At 36.0% G+C, this 22,342-nt stretch overlaps 1 protein-coding gene and 1 pseudogene across 3 annotated transcripts in view; one reads left to right on the top strand and one right to left on the bottom strand.

Moving 5' to 3' along the window:
* Positions 1–22,342, bottom strand: part of MAGI3 (membrane associated guanylate kinase, WW and PDZ domain containing 3) — a 265,111-nt gene that overhangs the window by 101,726 nt on the left and 141,043 nt on the right. For 2 of the 3 annotated variants that reach the window (XM_027090938.1, XM_027090939.1), the window contains exon 2: positions 201–317. In XM_027090938.1, the coding sequence (XP_026946739.1) occupies positions 201–317 (117 nt within the window). Of the gene's footprint in view, positions 1–200; positions 318–22,342 lie in introns of those variants that run through there. The other variant, XM_027090940.1, reaches the window with a different exon arrangement.
* On the top strand, positions 11,362–15,088 carry LOC113611661 (amidophosphoribosyltransferase pseudogene; annotated as a pseudogene).

Here is a 22,342-nt window from a genome sequence, read left to right as displayed (position 1 = left end):
TCTAGTTTTTCTATTTTTAAAATATAACACTTGAAAGTCCTCTGAAAATTTTTCTCTTTATCCAATTTTTGTTTCATTCCAATGTCCCAACTTAGTCTCCACAATTTCATATGAGATACTCTAGTGAATTATTTCTAGACATTTGATTAGTTAAATAAAGATATTTTGGCTGCATTTCTTTTATTCCATCTCATACTTACATGGAATAGTTCTCAAATAGAGATTATCTCTAATCACTTGCTGCAGTTTGTGGTCAACTGATCCTTTCTGAAACTGAAGACTCAGGTAATGTCGCAAATCTTTATTAATGACTTTGCCTACAAAAAAAACACACAAGACAAAACACATAACTGTTAGATCTCCAGTTAAATATCAATGCTAGTTAATGAATACCCTTAAACCATTTAGCCATATATAGGAAAAAGAAATCAGAATATTTTATCCAAAACAAGATAACTGTACCAAACTATTATAGGTACTATAATTAAAATACACAACTTTAATACACAACGTAGGCATAATTTTACATGGAAGGAGAGGGAGGACGTATAAGTCACAGAACATGACAAATATCCAATGACTTTAAATACGATCTATACCCTGGTAAGTGCCAAATTCTTATCACGTCTCTAACCCTGACCGATCTCCACCAGGCTCCAAACTCATCAAACTCTCTATATATTGCAGATATATTTGGAAGTCAAATAAGCACCTCAAATTTCAGATGACCAAAACAGAACTCTTAATTCTATCCTCTCCCATTATTTTCTTCTCCTCTCGTTCTTCCTGTCTTGGAAAATTACCACCACCAATCCAATCGAACAAACCCCAAACCTAGAAGTCATCCTCAATTTCTCCTTTTTACTTCTATCCCTCAACGCAATTTATTAGCAACTTCTGTCAGTTCTACCTCCAAAACATATACCATAACTGCCCACTTCCCTCCACTTCCACTGCCACCATCTAAGCCAAGCCATCATCATTTCTCACCTGGAATTCTGTAACAGCCCTCTAATCAGTTTCCCTGCATCCATTCTTGGCTCCTTCCTGCTCCCACCATTCACAAAGAAGCCAGAATGAGATTTTTAAACATAAATCAGATAATCACTATTCTGTTTAGAGCCACAAATGACTTCTTGCTGCTCTTGGAATATAATTCAAACTTCTAAACAGGCCTACATGTTTCAGCTCTGGCTATCTCTGACCCAAACTCACTCACCCTTCACCCTCTCAAACTACGTTCCACCCACACTGGACATCTTTATCCTCTCTAACAGGCCAAATGGGTCCTACGCAAAACCTTCTGCCTATCACTAGATTGAACAGGCATTTTCTGTCCACTTGCTTGACTCCTAGATACAATGTGAATAAATAGGAGTGAAAGGTTGTTTTTTCTTATTTGTGGGGAAAATGGGAGATTAAAAAGAGGGATATTAGGGGTCTCAAAGAAATATTAAGCAGAAAAATAGAGGACTGCAGAAATCTGATTGCAGTGTATTTATAATAAGGGTTGAGCTTAAAATGAACATCAAAGCAATCCAAACACTTTCCATGAGACAAGGTTTCAGATAATTAGAAAAGAGCAATGCTAAATCAAAATAGATTATCTTATTGAATAAGAAATGAATAGTTGATTAAAATATACTCTTTATTTTATTTGAAACAGCATAGTTATGACCAGATTAGATAAATCAAAGGTTACTACAGATCAGTTCATTCTTTTAACTATTATTCTGTAACACAGCATTTCTAATTCCTTCTTTTGGTCTTTTCTCACATATATAAATAAACATAACCTATATGAGAGAGTATTAAAATAAGCAGGAAATCAGAGAGCTTCTAAAGTTTAGAGATAACATTCATATCCTAAACTAATAAACATAAACCAAAAAGTCCCTGTTTTGCATTGTCAAAAATAGATGCTGAGGAAGGGGAGAAACTTGTGATCAAAGAAGAAAACCTGAAAGATATTTACAGGAATAACACAGAACAATGTGTGGTCCTAGAGGCTGCTTCTGCCAGGCACTTCGGGGCCCCACCAACCCAACTCCAATTTAAATGGAATCATATTATTTCATTTTTTATTTATATTATGGAACTTGTTCATTGCTGGGTAGAAGAAAAACCCAATTCATAATTAATACTGTACAGTCTCATTGCTTAGTGAACAAAATCATACCCAATGAGTTCATTACGTATTTTAAAAATCAGATAAGGAGTGTTTCAAATGCACTGTAATAATCAGTATACAAAAGCTTTTGTGGACTGTTACATAGGTGCTTGAAAGTATTAAGTGATGCTTGCAGAAGTTTGGTTAGGGTTTTTGACTAGACAGAGAATGCATCATTTTTTTCTATTTGAAATAAGCTATATAGGCTCCATAAAAACCTGCTATCCAATGTATTTTCAAAAACAGTTTTAATCTGGATAAAGGCTAATGCCTGTTTTATTAAAGAAGACAATCTAAATCAACACTTTTTTAATTCAAGGTTTGTCAAATTTTTTAGTTTGAAGCTTTACTATAAAATATGGCATAACTCACAGAGATAACTATACAATGCTAAAAACCCACACTGGATTTTAATCTATAAAAACAACAAGACAAAGCCATAATAAAAATCATAGATCACAAATTACCACATGAGGGGGGCTCTTTTAAGGGAAAATGAAGGTAAACAACTCAATTCCTGTTTCAAGGGCCCACAAGACCTTAAGACAGAGAATCATTAAAGCGGAAAGAATTAGATTTAAAGAATAACACCTAGATTTATCAGGATGGGAACTGCACTCTATCTTCACCCTCAACTTCTATGGGGATTCTGGATGCAATGCTGAGATGAACAGTTGCAAAGAAGAGGGTGAAGTACAATTTCATAAATGGGATATTTAAAGTGCGCAACTATTCAAAGAAATCATCACACTTTTCTGAGGTTGGGGACAAAATATTACAAATATCAATGAAATGTCAACTATAAGAGATTAACAAATTATATGGATTGGCATTCTTTAAGATTAATAATAATTAATGACAGAATATATTGGATACAGCAGTCATCATGGACTTTCTTGCTTCAAGAAACCAAAAACAACTTTCGTAAGGGGACAGAATATTATGCTTTCCACTTCAATGTGGTTCCAGGGAATTTATTAAAAAAAAAAAAAAGTACAAATATCCTGAATAGGGAGATGGCTGTGGAATTACCAGAAGGCCAACAGAACCATTAGCTCACAGAGACACCGCTGAGATTATCTATATTATTATATTGTATATGAACTTCCAGCTTTTGTTTAAGGAGGGTTTCACAGAAACTTGACATTTCAAGAGTCTGAAAACATCTACTTGGGGTTAATGCAGTTGTTAAACAAATAAGAAAAAAGATTCTTCATAATTGCATTCTTACCCAGCCAGCCTTTGCTTTTAAGTGTTAAGATTATTCTTTGACTTTTAAGTGATTTATAAATCGAGTTGATTTATGAAACTTAAAAAGAGATCTGTAAATCTTACATACACAGCTCAGGAGGGGAAAAGTCTATAACTGAAATCTCAATCATATGAATAAATCCAGGCACTCAAGTTTCAATATACAAATCCTCAGTCAAAAGAACTCATAACTCAAATTCATGCTTTCTGAGTGTATGCCAATTAATATTCACTACCATTTCTCTTTAAGGAATCAGTATATAGAATCACTGGTTATTATTTAGGTAAACATTGTGGCATGCTGGCATAGGTGTGGTCATGCAAGCAGCTGTAAACCAACCCAATTGCCAACATTTCATTGTCTTTTCTGTAAGGGTAGTCTAGGAGACTTTGTCAACCACTTGCCAAAGTCAAGATATGACATGTCTTTACTATTGTCTAATCCAGTAGTAATTATACAATTGAAAAGAAGAAAAACATAAGGTCAGTTTGGCATGTCTTGTTCTTATACATTCACGTTGATTCATGGAGACCACCCCTTTCTTTTCTAAACACTTTCAATATTTTATTAGTTTTATCTTTTACAATCTCTTCCAATGTCGCAGTTTAAACTTAGGGAAGTGGATTTGTGTTTTTCTCAATCTATGCCTTTTTGGAAACTGCGACATTTGTCTTGCTTCAGTCTCCTGGTACTTCCCCCATTCTCCACGATTTCACAAAGAATATTGACAATAACCCTGAGATCATACCTGAGAGTCCCTTTAACTCCTGGGGGGCAATTCAGCTGAGTCTTGAAAACTTAATTTCATTTAAAGTGAATAATACTCTTATGATCTCATCTTTTTAAAATTTAATTTCCCTCATTTGAGGTTGTTTGTTTTATCTTTTACTGTTGGAAAAGTAATTCTTCCAGTTCAAGACTATGGAAGCAAAGTAAGAATGGTACAGAACTGATTTCTGCCTGTAAACTGCTACCAATAACGTCTTCTCACAGTAAGTCTACCTCTTCCTTCTCACTGCTCTTGCTTCAAACACAACCTTAAAAGCTCTTTGAGCTCTATGAAGTATCTAAACTCCTTCTGAGCTTTGGCCGATAGTAAAGGAAATTCTTCAATGTTTATTTTTTACAGTCTACTTAGCACTGTACAAACGTGACTGCGTTCCATCCAATTATCAATCACATACATCTTTTAAAAATCCTGAGCTGCTCAGAACATTCTTTGTACCCATAAGAATTTTGTCACATAACTTTTCTTTTAGAAATCTCTAGTCTTGGAACCACACCTATAGATGTCATAAACTTAAAAAAAAAAAAAAATCTGTTTTCCTCAAAGGCAAAGTACGGGCATAATCACGTCCCACTTTTCTTTCTTACTATGATGACTGTAAATAGCCTGGTGAAGTTCCCCAGCAAACTGTTCAATCTAACTAGTTCAACACAACTGATGTTACTAACTAGTCATTTCCCATTAGACATAGACTCAGAAGAGCATTGCATTTTATTGCTTCCTCTACATCCTGAGCTCCATGAAACTAGTGAAAAAGATATACATAAGCTTAACTCCAAACTGGCTCCTTGGTTCAAGGCAGGAGTTCCCTAAGACAAAATAAACCAAACTGCAGTCCACTTGTTTGTGAAACTGTAAATGGTATTTGAACAAGGCTTTTCTAGATAATCAGTATCTACACATTTCAAAGTAAAATATATTCTATGGCACAGAAGTTATTTAAAGTATCTTATACAGTTGTTAAACATAAAAGTTTGTCAGCTATCTTAGGACCAAGGTCATGGTTTGTTTTTACAGATTTAGTCCCAGGATCTAGCACACAGAACAAATGAGTCAGCTTAATTTTGTATCTTTAATTGTTCATTTCACCCTCTGCATCATCTAATGCAGGAAATTTTAGAATACTCACTTAACTGATACAGTATTCTTTGTATATACAAAACTATATATATATATATATATATATTTTTTTTTTTTTTGGCGGTACGCAGGCCTCTCACTGTTGTGGCCTCTCCCGTTGCGGAGCACAGGCTACGGACGCGCAGGCTCAGCGGCCATGGCTCACGGGCTCAGCCACTCCACGGCATGTGGGATCTTCCCGGACCGGGACACAAACCCATGTCCCCTGCATCGGCAGGCGGACTCTCAACCACTGCGCCACCAGGGAAGCCCTATATAAAACTTTATTTTAAACTGTTTCTTAAACGATGAAATTAACTTTATTTGGACTCTGTCAAAATGCTACAGTAAATTCTTCATTGACACAGCAAGCTCTACGTCTTTAAAAGTAAGTTTTAATTACAGCTTTTATGCCAATTCCTCAAATACTGTTCATCAGAACACTGATGACTAGGACTGCTATTTTATAATAATTATTATTATATTGTACATATATGCTATATGTTTTCACTCATTTCTCATCAAAACCTTTAAGGTAGATATTATTATTCCCATTTTATAGGTAAGGAGCTGAGGTATAGAGAGGTTAAGTAACTCGGCCAAGGTTGTATCACTGAAAGTAGCAGACCTGGGATCTGAACCCAGTTAATCTGGCTCCAGAACCTGCACTATAAGCACTGTGCTAGAATACCTCCCTCCCTTCTTCCCTCCTTCCCTCCCTCCTTTCCATGAATTTCTTCTCTTGCTTAAGCTTACAAGAAAACAAGCTTAGAACACCATCTTTCATAAGAGCCCACCCTTCTATGAAAGTTACGTCTATCGTGTAAAAAAAGATTTACTGAGTCCTGAATAGTAGGCTCTTGCAGGTAAAGCAGTGAATGAGAGTGCACCCAACTGAACTAAAAGTCTCACAGGGAAGAGGAACACTGAGAAAGAAATTTCAAACTCGAGAGCATTATGAAAGAGAAGCATAGAGCACTGTGGGAATCTATAATCTGGATCCTAAGTCTAGGGAGTCTAGGAAGCCGTCAGTGAGTAATCACACTGGAGCTGAAACCTGAAGGATAAATAGAAGCCAACTAGACAAAAAAAAAAAAAAGAAAAAAAGGTGGGGGGATTGGTAGAGGGAGTGGTACATGCGAAGGCACTTACTTGAGGTGGGAAAGAACACAGTGCTGACAGGAACTGAGAGAAATCCAGTATAGCTGGTTCTTAGGAAGTGAGGAAGAGTTCACACAAGCTGAGACAAGAGTTCCAAGGGCCAGTGGGTTGAGTAGAACCTTGTGACAATAATTTAAAAGAACTTCAACTAACTCAGGTATGACACCAAGGACCTTTATAATTGCTATAAGCTAGCAACTATGGATATATTCTTACTGGTCACATCTATATTTCATATTTGTGTTCAAATGCCACCTTGTTATTTCTATTCAGTCTTTTATCTGTAAGAGGATTTTCAAGGTGTAAGAGGATATTCAAGGTTATAAACTTAGACAACCCCTATCAACATAACTCTTTAAGTGTTCCACTCTCATTATAGGCAAGTGGAACCTAATGAATTTTTTAAGTAATTTATATAACTAAATTCTTACTCTGTCCCAAATTTGAAAAGCACTAAATCTTCTGGAATCTCTTGAGCCACTTAGTGTTTAAAACTGGCCAGTTTTCAGTATTCTTCTGAGTTACAGTGTGAAGAAACACAGACTGAAGTGATCAAGCAGTGTTGCTGTCTTCTGCAGAATCCTGCTGCCACCTCACCAGTCAGGAGAAAGTCTCCTGCTAACAGAGGTCACGTTCTTTTTTTTTTTTTTCCCCTCAGGCTTTTAAGATATTATTGACATAAAATATACACATAAGTTTAAGCTATGCATGCAACGATTTGATACATGTATATATTGTTAAACAATTACCATAGTTAAGGTCAGTTTGTAACCCCATCCTTTCACATAATTACCATTTTATGTATGTGTGGAGATAGCACTTAAGATCTACTCTAACATCTTTCATGTATATAATCTGGTATGACAGTCATCACGCTGTACATTAAAACCCCAGAACTCATCCACCTTAGAGCTGTATGTTTGTACCCTTTGACCAACATCTCCCCATTTCCCCCACACCTAGCCCCTGAAGAAATTGCACCATTCTGCTCTTTATTTCTATGAGAATATGAGTTTCTATTTCTATCTCTATTACATTCCACATGTAAATGAGAAGACACAGTATTTGTCTTTGTCTGCTGGAGGTCACATTCCTTGTCTCTATTACAAATTAGGGAGTAGTACATATTAAAATGAGTGTCCATTCTCCACTGATTCCTGGAAGCAGCTATCATAAACACATTGGTCAGATTTCATCTACTGCCCTGGGTCCTACATCACTGGCAGTTTAAGGCCAAGTCTGCTGCTGCACATCTGGTCCTTTCCCAGCACACCCTAGAAATGTTTTCTCCCTCCCTCCTTTCTCTCCATCCTTTCTTCCTTCCCTCCCTTCCTTGATTATTATTTTCAATGCATTTACCATCAGAAGAACTGGAAGCATAGCTAAAGTAAGAACTCTTTGGTTTAGGTAATCTGAAAAATCCCTGAACTACACCAAACTAAATATACCCATCCCTAAAAGCCTAACACTGTTTACTACATGTAGAATTCAATATTAATGCAGCATTGAAATTGCTTCATTATATTCAAATTATGTGTAAACAAAACCCATTATCATGCTGTATACTTTTTTTTGAAAGTTTTTTATGGTTTTTATTTGCTTAAATAAAGCAAGTATTTCTGTGTAGAATGTATTTGCAAGTAACAATCATTTCTCTAAAAAATTCTGATGCATGGCCAGGAATCCAAGTTATAAATATTATAAAAAGTTGGTGCCCCAGAGAATGCTGTTGCATCTATATTTGTTCTTACTTCTGAGGCAACTACCCCAGTCCTGCTAACACCCTGCCCTACCCTCTAACCTCCACACCCAACTCTTTCCCCTGCTGGTTTCAGTTTTGTGTCTCCACCTGGAGACCCACGGTGTTGTATACACATAAATACCGTTAGGGCAAAAGGCCTGCACATTGACCACCTGTTCACCTGCTCTTTGAAGCCCACACCCAGGCAGAACTGTGAAGTCCACATTAAGGAACTTCTGTTTTCATCTCTCCTCCCCGCTCGTTCTTACTACAAACAATGGGGTACATGTTGGCCTCCCTCACTGGATCTTAAGCCTGTGTGAAGCCAGGAACTATGTTTCGTTCATCTCTGTATCTACCCTCCAAAATACCTAGCATAGCTCTGAGTAAACACTCTCTTAAACACACCAAAATGATACTTGATAATGTGATTGCTATACTGACAGTTTTAAATGGAATTCATCTCCAACACACACGTTTACTATAATCCTCACAGAAATCCCTTCATTAAACAGCACTGTTAAAAGTAAGTTTTGATTATAACAATGTGGTCAAACGCTCATAAGGTATTTTAAGTGAAAAGAGAAGGTCACAAAACAGAATATTCAGTGTGACCCCCAAATTGTAACATACCTGAGGATATGCAAATTTTTAAAATGTAAGGGTCATACATAAACTCATACTTAAACATTAGCAATACTTAAAACATTATTGCAGGTATAATTATTGGGTGATTTAAAAAAACTTTTATCTTCATGGTTTTTGTATTTTCAAATTTTCTACAGTGATCATCTATTACTATAATGAGAAAAAACTTTTAAAAACTAGAAACCACATTTTCAAAAACTTTGCCCTTCAAAGGTCATTCGTGGAAAAGGAAGCCTGACCCAGTGGAGCATTATGACAAAAAACTTGCAAAAGTTCTATGTAAAAGCTGATACTATTTGTCTAGGTTTTCCTTTAATCATTTGTTTTTAATAAGTAGTATTTTCCCCATACCGAGGTTAAATTCCAACCATTTTGCTTTTAACTGAAACTCTCAATTGATAAATAAGCTATAGAATATTCAAATCTACATTTGAAAAGTAAGATGAAAATCACAATTCTAGAAAAGACACAACAAAATCACCACAATTTTCCCTTTAAAAGTCATGCATCAGAAAGAGCAAAGTAAGATGAACCTTCCTAGCAGAAAACAGTAGAAAAAATAAGAAATCATCAAAAGTGGGTCTTTTTCTTTTCAAAGCTTTTATTTGATGGGATCATGTAGATTTAGTTCTTAAAAACAGTTTTTCTAAAATGCTATCCTGAGTCTATTTACAATTTTTTCTTTGTGACACTCACATCAGGAATCATTAGCAAACCTGTCAGAATGCCAGATAACCAGTGCTGGATGGCACACGGAAATCTGAATCATAGTATTAATGCTTCGTCCTTTTGACAAGAGGGTACAAAGCCCTCTATTGTGCCTTGTCATTTTCCCTGAAAACAGAAAACTGGGTTTTCTGCAAATCAAAGTTATATGCTTCAGCAGAATGTCCAGGACTTGAGGTAGAAGATCTGTTACTGATATTTCATTGTAGCAGCTAATAAAAAGATAGCTGAAAGGGAATACAGATGTGCTTGATTAGAAGTCTGAGTGGAAAAGAAAATGACTATTACAGAATTCAGACTGCATTTTAAGATGCATCATTATGTAAACAATCTCAACCTCTAGGTTCAGGCAGTAGGCTGATATAATTAACCACTATTAAAAAAGGAATTTAATAGCTTCTTTTTCTCTGATATCTTTTAAAAATAGAAATTTATCCCAAGCCTTAGAAATTTTCCAAAGTAGATAGTTTAAAGGTCCTAAAAACTATATTACACGTCAAAATTGATCTGACTCCAGGGAGAGTCAACATTCGTTAAAAAATAATTTGTTATTTCCCATCTTCATTTCTAATCTCTCTGTTTCATCAGGAACATATTTAAAAGGATTTCTTTATCATCCTTACAAAAAATGTCAAAATTTCAAAGAACATTTTTAGAGATAAATGGCCATTTCCATGTATATCCCCCTATTCAGATTCCTCCACTAAAAACCATTTCCCCCCCCACTCACCTCAACTATAAGTCTGAGTGAATCAGGACGTTTCAGAAAATGTCAACATAAATGAAAGTGTCAGAAGATCTCCAGTCTCCCATTTCCCATTAAAGGGTCTTAACAAACAAAAGAATACCAGCAAAAAAGAAAAAAAAAGAGGGAGGGCGGGAAAGAAAGAGGGATGGGAGGGAGGAAGGGTGAGACGGAAGGAAGGAAGGAAGGGAGGGAAGAAGGAAGGACTCTGTACCCCTAAACTAAACCAATAGCAAGGAAAGAATCTATTTCAAAAGACAATGGGAATTTCTATAAATTCCAATATCAATTAGTGAGAACTAAGAAACTGCAAAGTAAGAACCACAATCAAGGGTACCAAATGGCCTTACTAGCTTGATAGTCTGAATTTAGGTTTAAGAACTGAAAGGGAGTCTTCTGGGCAACATGACAATATAAGTCACTTTTACAAAAGGCTCTCTAGTACAGAACAAAATGAGGAGAAATAATCAAAAATAGAAGGAAAAAAAGAGTTAATCTCTGTCCATCAAATATCAACTCCAAAGAATACAAAACAATTTAGACTACACTGAGAAAATGCCCGAAGCTGACATACAACACCCTAGCTCATAAGCATAGCACATTTTGTAGACTCTGAGTACAAAATATTGATACATGTTGAATGTATATGTTGATCTACAAAACAAAAGGTATATAAGTTGCTGTTCCCAATCCCTAGGAGAGGAGATAGAAGCGTTCAGACAGAAATAGTGACAAAACTCCCATAAAGTAGCTGCCTTTGGCACTAACCCCCTACACCTCCTCGGACATCAGAAAAACTAAACAGAGGCTATATGCCTCTACATCAAGCTGGAGAGTTTATGCGCTAATGGTAACTGTAAGTGGTACCCAGGTAAATAGGAAAAGTAGTCAAGAAAGAGCATTAATGAGTTTAAGCAAGGTAACAAAATTAGACTGGCATATTAAAAAGTTAACGTCTCTGTGTGTAGAATAAACAGAGGAGGGAGCCAAGAATAGCTATGGGCATGTAGTTAAAATGTGAGGGCCGGGTCGAGCCGCTGGTTAGGAAGCGGCTGCAGCTGGCCCGAGCTTCTGAGGCTTACAGGCCGAATGAACAACTGGTTGGTGCTTAGACCCCTGCTGCAGCGGCGGGTCCCTTCACGTGCTTTCGGTGGCGACGTGGAGCTGGAGGAGTTGGGGATCCGAGAGGAATGTGGCATGTTCGGATGCATCGCCTCAGGAGAGTGGCCCACGCAGCTAGATGTGCCGCATGTGATCACTCTGGGACTCGTGGGGCTGCAGCACCGGGGTCAGGAGAGTGCTGGTATTGTGACCAGTGATGGGAATTCGATACCAACATTCAAAACACACAAGGGAATGGGTCTTATAAATCACGTCTTTACTGAAGACAATTTGAAGAAATTATATACTTCAAATCTTGGAATTGGACACACGAGGTACGCCACTACAGGAAACTGTGAATTAGAAAATTGCCCGCCCTTTGTTGCTGAAACACTTCATGGGAAAATAACTGTGGCGCATAATGGCGAATTGGTAAATGCTGCTCGCTTAAGGAAAAAGCTTCTGCGTCACGGTATTGGTCTGTCAACAAGTTCTGATAGCGAAATGATCACCCAGTTACTGGCGTATACCTCTCCTCAGGAACAAGATGACACCCCAGACTGGGTGGCAAGGATTAAAAACTTAATGAAGGAAGCACCCACGGCATACTCTCTGACTATAATGCACAGAGATGTGATTTATGCGGTACGAGATCATTATGGAAATCGTCCTCTGTGCATTGGTCGTCTTATTCCTGTATCTGATATAAATGACAAAGAAAAAAAAAATCTTCAGAGACAGAAAGATGGGTGGTGTCTTCAGAATCTTGTAGCTTTTTATCTATTGGTGCAAGATATTACCGTGAAATCTTGCCTGGAGAAATTGTGGAAATATCCAGACATAATTTCCAAACTCTTGATATTATACCAAGGTCTGAAGGAAACCCAATGGCTTTCTGTATCTTTGAATATGTTTATTTTGCAAGACCAGATAGTATATTTGAAGACCAAATGGTTTACACAGTAAGATACCGTTGTGGTCTGCAGCTGGCAATTGAAGCCCCTGTGGATGCGGATTTACTTAGCACTGTCCCGGAATCTGCTACGCCTGCTGCCCTTGGTTACGCAGCAAAGTGTGGGCTTCCGTATGTGGAGGTGCTATGTAAAAACCGGTATGTAGGAAGAACATTCATTCAGCCAAACATGAGGTTAAGACAACTTGGTGTTGCGAAAAAATTTGGAGTATTGTCAGACAACTTTAAAGGCAAAAGAATTGTTCTTGTAGATGATTCAATTGTGAGAGGCAATACCATTTCACCCACAATCAAATTGCTCAAAGAATCTGGTGCAAAAGAGGTATACATTCGCGTAGCTTCACCACCAATTAGATATCCATGCTTCATGGGAATAAACATACCAACAAAAGAAGAGCTTATTGCCAATAAACCAGAATTTGAGCATATCTCAGATCATCTAGGAGCAAACAGTGCTGTGTATCTGTCAGTAGAAGGACTGGTTTCATCTGTACAAGAAGGGATAACATTTAAAAAACAGAAAGTGAAAAGGCAAGATATTATGGTTCAAGAAAATGGAAATGGTCTGGAATGTTTTGAAAAGAACGGTCATTGTACAAAGGAAGATGTTATGGTTCAAGAAAATGGGAATGGTCTGGAATGTTTTGAAAAGAACGATCATTGTACAGCTTGTCTGACTGGAAAATACCCTGTGGAACTGGAATGGTAGGTGCTGGGGCAGACACGATGTTTCAAAACACAAAGTTAGTGGAGAAGTTACAGTGGTTACACCTCCATTTACTGTTACTCAGTACAGTGTGAAATGCCACATGCTTGTGTTATAAGTTTTGAGATTTTTTTCTGAAAAGGGTACCAAAGTGCTATGATTTCTTTAGTAATCCTAGATAAATACTTTGGTATTATCTAGGAACTTGGATGATCCTTTCAGTTTTATTTAATAGTTTAGTACTTTTATTTTTAGAAATCATATACATTTAACTTCAGATCATCAACAGTAATGCAACGAATCGGTAAATTTCTGTTTAAGAGAGGATTGCCAGGTACTCTTCTCTCCCACAGGTTCTTAGAGAATTTTGTGGAATGTTTGAGAGTTATGGAAATTCAGTTATGGAATATTTTCATAATTGAACCTTGCTAATTACATATAATACAACAATATGTGGTATTCTTTTTTTTTTTGCTCAAGCATTGGCTAGCCTTTTTCACCTGGTCAGAGAAGGCAGGTGATCAGTGGCATTTGCCAGGTCCATGCTTTAAAGAGTTTGCAAGAGGTTAGACTAAGGTGTTGTGATGCAAACAGGACATGTGAGTTAAGTATAACATTCCATGCAAACCTTGAATCCATTATATCCCAAAGTTACCTAGCATCAAGAGTTCTCTTTAAAAAAAGCAAAAGACAGAAGAAACACCTTTTTGTGCCTCACTTTCCCCACCTGTGCAATGAGGTGCTTATATTACCAAATTAAATAACTTGCAGCAGTTATTTTGGTGGTTAGAGCCATCATTCCACCCCTCGGTTTTAAGACAGTGCATGATTATTAGCTTTTGAAATGTTGGCCATTGGTCTGCAATTGAGATTTCAAGAGGGAGACATACAGCAGTAATTTGCAACCTATCTTTGAGATGCTCTGAGAATGACTGTAAAAACATGGCTGTGCAAAATATTTTCCTACATTTGACTAGAAAGTATGATCCATACTACGTAGTGCCCTTATAGTAGAAGCCCAGCAAGTAACCTGGTACATTTGAAGTAAAAAATAATTTTTTAGATTCTAACAAACCTTTTATCCTTAATTTGATTATATGCTTTTTTAATGAAGTGCTTGATCACTTGCAAATATACTGTGTATGCAATGAGATGATCAAGTAGAAACATTGTAGGGGCCAATTTTACGGAACAAGGAGACAACAACTTTTTTCACTTAGCATGCTCATCTAATTCCGAGCATCAACGTATCACTTTTTCTACTTTGTTTTATTGGGATCTAATGAATTAGATTTTTTTTAAGGTTTTTGTTTGTTTTTTAACATCTGAGATTTAAAACTTTAAAATGACTTGCCCTCAACCCTTGTTTATGTAAGATTTTTAAAACATAAAAATGTTTGTTTCTGTGTTATTACCATGAATTGGTGTACCTAGTGTCCAAATCCACCTATAATTGTAATATTTATTAATAACCATAATCTTTTGTCTTCATTTGGTATTTAGTCTCATGTGTTGTATCATGGCAGGCCAAGAGAAAACGTTGACAGCTCTTTAAGCCCATGTGCAGAGGGCAGCAGTGGGTCAGATAACCCTGTGGTGGTACCACAAGCAAACTGGCATCTGAATAAAGCCCTGGGACCATTTGTGTGTATAGCCTCTTGCCTTAAATGTATTCCTCATGGCAGCATATGGAGGAGGCAAGACCTTATGGGTCAGTTTTGAACCAGCCTTACTTTGATTTTTTTAAAAACAAGAGACTCAGGGAAAGTACTAAACCAAAATCTCTGATTTGACTTTTGTGTTTTCCATAGTTTTTATTTTGTTTTACTGAGATGCTTTTATAAAGGAAAATGGTAGTGTGACAGTTTGGTAATTCTACAAATTTCTTACTCTTTCTCCATCATGGCCTTTTATTTCACAAGTTTCTGAAGTGTGAATTACAATTTTATACCAGTGTAATCTCAAATGTTGTTTAACTGCTTTAAATTTTTATAGGTATTGTAAACTGCAGAGCAAATGAGAAATGTGTTTTCACAGGATCTATATTGTGAACTAAACTAAGCCTACTTTTTGTGACTTCCTTGTGATGCGTTGGTGACAAATGTATGTAACGAGTACATTTAAAAAAAAAAAAAAGTGAGGGCCACTGTCCAGGTGACAGATGATTTAGATCAGTAATGGGAATGGAGGAGCGGATGGATTTGAAATTCACTGTATATGCCCATATATAAGTAAAGTTTTTCAATACCAAACACTGTCCTTACAAGAGGAAGTTGTCTTATATTTGAACCTTACAAAGTCTCAGATTACAGAATGATTTATAAGTTATTTTATTTTGAAAAAATACAAAGTACTGTCTGAAGAAAGCATGTTACCCTGAACCAACAACTGTTTAAGAGACAATCTGACACAATTGCTAGGGAGACGTGACGGTGGGGGCAGGCGGGGAGCAAATAAAATGAGAAGGTTTAGTAATTATTCCTTGGGGTACTACACAACTGCACACACAACTGCATGTGGCAGATATCACTGTCAAGCAATCTTTCAATGATAGGTTGTTTGTTTGTTTGTTTAAGGGAAGAGGTGCCTTTATTTTTTTATTTTTTGGCCCTGCCGCGCAACTTGTGGGATCTTAGTTCCCCAACTAGGGACTGAACCCAGGCCCTCGGCAGTGGAAGTGCAGAGTCCTAACCACTGGACCACCAGGGAATTCCCTCAATGATCACTTCTGGAAAAAAGCAATTCAGTCCATACTTAGGTTATGAGATCATAAATATACGTCAACAACAAAAGTGAAGGGAAAAATTTTTGCTCTAATTTTACTTGTGGCTAGGACAGCACTATACACAGATTTAAAAACTACAATATCTCATACAATTTAGATGGAAGAGAGGAGGAGGTGAACTAGGAAACTGTGTTAGGTAACTCATTCCAGTGTTGACACAATACCAAAGGTGTAAGTTGAAGAGTTTGCACAAACTTTTTACAATAAATAGTGGAAAAGTAGTATTTCTAAATTTCATTTTAAATATATGTGTAATTAAATTAAATTTTAGAGGTAGAAATCTGATTTTATCCCCAAAAGTTTACATTCATACTGCCTAATCAAAAGGATATGTATTTTTTTAAAGTGTCTTTTAAAAAATTGTGGGATAGCTTAAGCTTAACTACAGGGCCTCCTCCTATTTGGATATTCATGAAATTGTGAATAGAATCCATTAGCCTTAGTAATATATTTGACAGGAAGATTCAGGGGAAAAGAGACAACAGAAAAGATCACTCCAGGCTTCTAACTTGAATAACCAGGAACTTTAAGTTCCATTTGAATAAAAGACATAGAAAGGGGAAGAAATGGACTTCCCTGGTGGCACGGTTGGCAGGTTAAGGATCCACCTGCCAATGCAGGGGACACAGGTTCAAGCCCTGGTCCAGGAAGATCCCACATGCCGCGGAGCAACTAAGCCCATGCGCCACAACTACTGAGCCTGTGCTCTAGAGCCCGCGAGCCACAACTACCAAGCGCACGTGCTGCAACTACTGAAGCCCACATGCCTAGAGCCGGTACTCCACAACAAGAGAAGCCCCCGCCATGAGAAGTCCGCGCACCGCAGCGAAGAGCAGCCCCTGCTCACCTCAATTAGAGAAAGCCCGCACGCAGCAATGAAGACCCAACACAGCCAAAAAAATAAATGAATTTAAAAAATTTTTAAAAAGAAAGGGGAAGAAACAAGTTTGGGATTTGAGGCAGAAAATCAGGGTATGGTTTGGGGTATGTTATTTGAGATGCTAGTGAAACAGATACCATGTGAAAATATCAAGAGATCTGAATTTAGAGCTGTAAATTGGGAGTCTTTAGCTCACAACAAATATCTGGCCTTGGTAGAGATGTGGGGTGATGTAAGTTGGAACAACTTTTCTGAAAGGCATTATGGCAATATCTATCAACATATACTTGCACGTCTTCTGGCAGAAGAGCTCTACTGAGGTTATATTCACACAAAAATGTAAAAAAACATAAAAGATGAATGTTTATCACAGCATTATTTATAAGGAATTTAAATGTCCAACTATAGGTAACTGGTAAGTAAATTATAAATGATGAAATATATCTTCAATTACTGAGGTATGATGGAGTTTAAACATGTTGTTGAGTAAAATAGAGGGAGTTGTAGAAGGGAGCATTTAGTGCAAGATGTCATTTATGAAATTGGTACACTTTTCTTACATATATTTATGCAAAAATATATTCTAAAATATGCTTATCTCTGAGTAGCAAGACGCTGAAGTATTTTACCCTCAGCTTTGTAATTTTCTATATTGTTTGAGAGGCTAAAGACAACAACAACAAAAGCATACCATTTTTTAGAACTCTATAAAGCTTATTTTTTTTCCTTTTTCTCAAATGTTTAAGAATTAGAGCACAACATAATCTTAGAGGTAAACAAACAAAAAAACAAAAACAAAAGAAACAGGAGAGGAAGACCACCCTGACTGTACAACTGGCTTTCCGACTTCAGGGCTGCATAACTAGGAACATATTGTCAAAACTGGAGCACCACCCCAGGCTTGAGACCGAACAATTAGGCTAGAGAAGTCAGTCCTGGTTGACCTAAGCCTGTAATTTGATTAATGAAATGAATAGTGACTGAGTGTTTAACAGGTCACTCACAGAACTGGTTCCTGAACCCTGACCCAGGGATAATGTGACTTAGGACAAGTTACTGTAAGACCACATCTTAAGGATTAGTAAATTATGTACATGAAAACACAGACTGGAAAAAAGCAATTAAATAGCCTGACTCCACTAAAAATATTTCCCGTGAAAAAGAAAAAAGAATAGAAAGATTATATGATAGAGGCCAGCCTCTCCCTTAAAAATAAAACCAAAAGACAGAAGGATAATAATACAAAACATCAGGCACTGCACTAGTGTTGAAGCTATAGAAACCATAATATAGTACCTGCCCTGGTGTTAGGGTGCCACAGACAAGTATAAGCAAATAACTGCTAAAACCAGTGAGAAAGCATGTACAAGGTGCATGAGAGTATGTAGCTAAGAGAAAATAAATAATTGTGTTTAGTGGGGAAAACCAGTTAATCTAGGCTGGGAGTATGGATGGGGCACATGGGATCAGGACCACGGTGGGCATTCCAGGCAAGGGGAAGAGAATGCACAGTGGCAGGGTGGTGGTGGATTATAAGACTAGAGAGAGATGCAGAAAGCTCAGGTAACAGAAGGTTTTACTTATGTCACTGAAGGGTCAGAACATGACTCTAGTGAAGAAGTGACTAAAATTTTTACCAGGGGAATGACATAGCCAGACTTCTTTTTCGATGGATCATTCTGGCAACACTGTGGACTACGAAGACAAGGAAAACAGCTGGAGGATACCAAGACCAGCACAGAATAAATTTAGCTACAAACCCATTAATACTGGCAGTAGAAGCAGTAATAGAAGAATCAATGCAGCAGAAAATTGGATTGGTGAAATAGGAGGCAACTCAAGAAACATACACTGATAATAAGAAATTAACCAAGATAGGAAATGAATGATCACAGATTTGCAGAGTGCTGTAATCCAAACTTCAAATGATAGGAGTCCTTGAAGGAAAAAAGAAAATGAACTAAACAATTAATAAACAAGGAGTGCAGCTGAAGAAAACTGAAAATTTTTAAAGGAATGAAATTGGAAATTGAAAGGTTTACCATGTCTCAAAAATAAAGAAGGAAAAGAAAAACAACAGCATCATAAAAACACAAATTTAAATTCTGTAGGTTTTGGGGTGGAGGTGCAATCTCTAAGTTTCCCAAAAGAAAGACTAGATATTATTTAAAGAGTCAAAATCAAGAGAGATTAAGATGATAACTCCATGGTGAAAGACATGAGGTGATATCTGTGCTCCATCTGCTTGACGACGAAAAGTCTTTTCAGAGTTGTGGTGGTAGTGGTGGTTTAAAAAGAATTTTTGTTTCCTCTATCTTTTCTTCAGCAAACAATGGAAGGAGTAATCCAGAGCTCTATGACTGAAGCTAAAGAAAGCCTTGTAATTTAGAGCTGCTGTAGGCAAATACTATATAATATTATTACTGTGAAAAAATAAACAAGTGACACATGAGAAAGAAATAAGAGACACAGGCAAGGTAATAAGACCAACAGATACAGAAAGCAGGCACAATCCAAACTACCTTATTTTTCACGGTGAAAAGTCAGAAATTACTGCCTCACAGAGAAATATAAATTAATCACAATTAGGTTGGAAAAAGTTTGTGGTAAGTTCAAGACTAACATCAATTCTTTGTAGCTCCTTAAAAACATACACCTTCATATATTATATGATTATATCACCTTGTTACTGATATTATGAGGCACTTTTTTTTTAACATCTTTATTGGAGTATAATTGCTTTACAATGGTGTGTTAGTTTCTGCTGTATAACAAAGTGAATCAGCTATACGTATACATATATCCCCATATCATCTCCATGTGACCCTCTAGGCGGTCACAAAGCACTGAGCTGATCTCCCTGTGCTATGCAGCTGCTTCCCACTAGCTATCTATTTTACATTTGGTAGTGTATATATGTCTATGCCACTCTTTATGAGGCAGTTTTATAATACACAGTTAGGATTAAACTCTCAAGAAAAAATATGATTCATTTTGTACCTTAACCTCAGTAAACTTCATATAATACTTTGTTAAATTTTAAATCTAAAATTAATACCAAAAAATTCAAAAATTAAAAAAAAAAATTAAAACCACAGAGCACTTTTGCTGCTCTTAAGAAGACTATCCTACTTAAAAGAGGGACTAGTAGATGACAAAAAGCACCATTAAAAAGTATTCTTAGTTATCAAGGGCTTTTAAAGATTCAGATGTGAGGATTTTAGACAAGATCTTAAAAAATAAGAAAAATTGGCAAAAAATTAAACAATTGCTAGTGATAAGATCATGGGTTACTCTGTCTTGTCTTAAGTTTTTTCGTAAATGTTGTTACTATTTTTACAATTCAAAACAAAACTAGAAAACTCCCAAACACAAAAACATAGGTATATTTTGTTTATAAATATAAAGACAAAGATATACATATTAATACTGACTGAAAGGGAATCTGCAGACGTGGAAATAAAGTTTAATGTTCAGTTCTATTTCTGGGCAGCTGTGTGCATTTATAATATAAAAATTTAATGAAAAACTGAGATACAAAATGATTCATAGTTGACTCTACAAAAATGACATACTGTACATAATTTTTCTTACAAAGTATGAATGATCTTTAAGCAGTAAGGGTATATTTATGTGATAATAATTTTAATTAAATTACCTAGTCAATTCAGTGAAGAACCAATTTAACTGATTTTATTTGTTAAATTAATGATTACTAATTGTTTGGGTTATAATTATGTATCTGTCATTGAACAATGCTATATTATAAAATTTAAAATAACAACTCTTACTTTATAGCAGAGGTTTAAAAAAATGTTGTAAGAACAGAATTCCACCTTCAAAGAAATTTTATAAGGAATTCAAATGTACAAAAATAGATAAACTGCTGAGTCCAATTTGAAAAACATTGCTTCACCAGTCATAGATTTATCAGATTAAACATAGGAGGTTGTTTTAGTTCCTCAATATGGCTGCAATATGCAACAGCCACCTCAAAGGGGGAAACAGGGATTTCTGTTAATATAATGTTATATATTAAGGCTTCCCAAAAGTATAGTTAATTTAGTCAGTGATAGTGCCCTGCTTTCTCCTTTTTCTTTTTCCAAGACAACTTTTGTTAAAATGTAACTTCTTCTTCTACAAACTGAAAAGGGAGGAGGAAAAACCACTAGAAAAAAATGGCAAAAATTAATGACTAGACAGTTCACAGAAAAAGAAATGCAATGACCTGTAAACATAGAAAAAGATATTCAACTTCACTCATAATATGATAAATGCTAATTAAAACAACATAGATACCTCTTCTCACCCATCAGACTAATGAAACATTCAACACCGTTGGTGAGGTTGTGAAGAAACAGGCATTTGTATAAATTGTTGGTGGGTGCAGTAGTATACCAAGGGGGGGGTGATGTAAACAGACCATGCCAGGTGCCCACAATAAGGAAGTACACTGTCCACAGAGAATTTATGAACTAAAACTAAAGCTTGATCTGCTCCTTATCATCATGTGATGGCAATTTTTCTAAATGTCAGCAATAAAATGCTCTCTGAGAAAAATCTCTCATTGTTCCAAATTCCAAATAATTGTTGCGGTTGTTGTTGAGTTTTAATAACATGTATGTAAGCTTCAAATTCGACACTTTTATTACTTATTTCTTAAACACTGAACTATACATGGAAGTTAACTTGGAGAACTCCCAGTTTGGCCCCTGATATACATGGACTCAGTTCTACACATTCATTTCAGAAGTTAAGTCTGTAATGTTTTGAAATGGTTCAAACTCCATTTGAGCACACTTTGCCTCTAGCCCCTGTGTTACACTACATACTCCTGCATTTAAGCAATAGATTCAAAATAAACAATGACAGCTGTATGCTATTTCTCTTTTCTAGGTTATCTTTTTTTCTGGTGGGAAGTTTTAGATGAGTTAATCAGACACAAAAATACTTGCAGACAGCCAGAATTAGCCTTGAACAATGACTAGTAAAACACAGAGCTTTAAAAACAGTTATTTAAAGAACAATGCACGGAAACTGTGGTTAAGGTCATTCATTATACAACAATAAAACATAAGGCAATGGACATTTACATAGAAAAAAGAATCAAATTTTGAAGAAACCTAGGAGAGACAACAAAAGATGCTGCTCTTACATTACTAGAAGAAACCAAAAGGGCAATGTTTATTTGAATGCCTGGTTATTAACTAGCAGATCAAACAGTGTTACTGTTCACTATCATTCCATCATTTTCTCTTGACTTTGTACAAAAAGAAAAACTTCAGGAGTTTTTTTTATTTTTAACCAAATATAATAAAAATTCAAGATGAATTTTCTGGTGGAGATATTTTAGCAAACATTTTCTGTAATGTACTCTTTATTTTAAAATTTATTTTTACCAGTATGATTGTCTATTCAAATGTTCAATAAAAGGAAATACTTAATGTATATAATTTGTTTCTATCATTATATATTATTTCATGGTCATTTCTGAAAATAATTTTATCATATAAAAGAGGGATGTATTAAAAAAATTACCTGCTCTAGG

This window comes from Aethalodelphis obliquidens, unplaced genomic scaffold (assembly GCF_003676395.1).
Source record: "Aethalodelphis obliquidens isolate GAN/ISIS:26980383/991018 unplaced genomic scaffold, ASM367639v1 scaffold70, whole genome shotgun sequence".
In the NCBI taxonomy this organism is placed as follows: Eukaryota; Metazoa; Chordata; class Mammalia; order Artiodactyla; family Delphinidae; genus Aethalodelphis; species Aethalodelphis obliquidens.
Note: the sequence above shows the minus strand (reverse complement) of the source record. Positions and strands in the feature narration are given on the sequence as shown.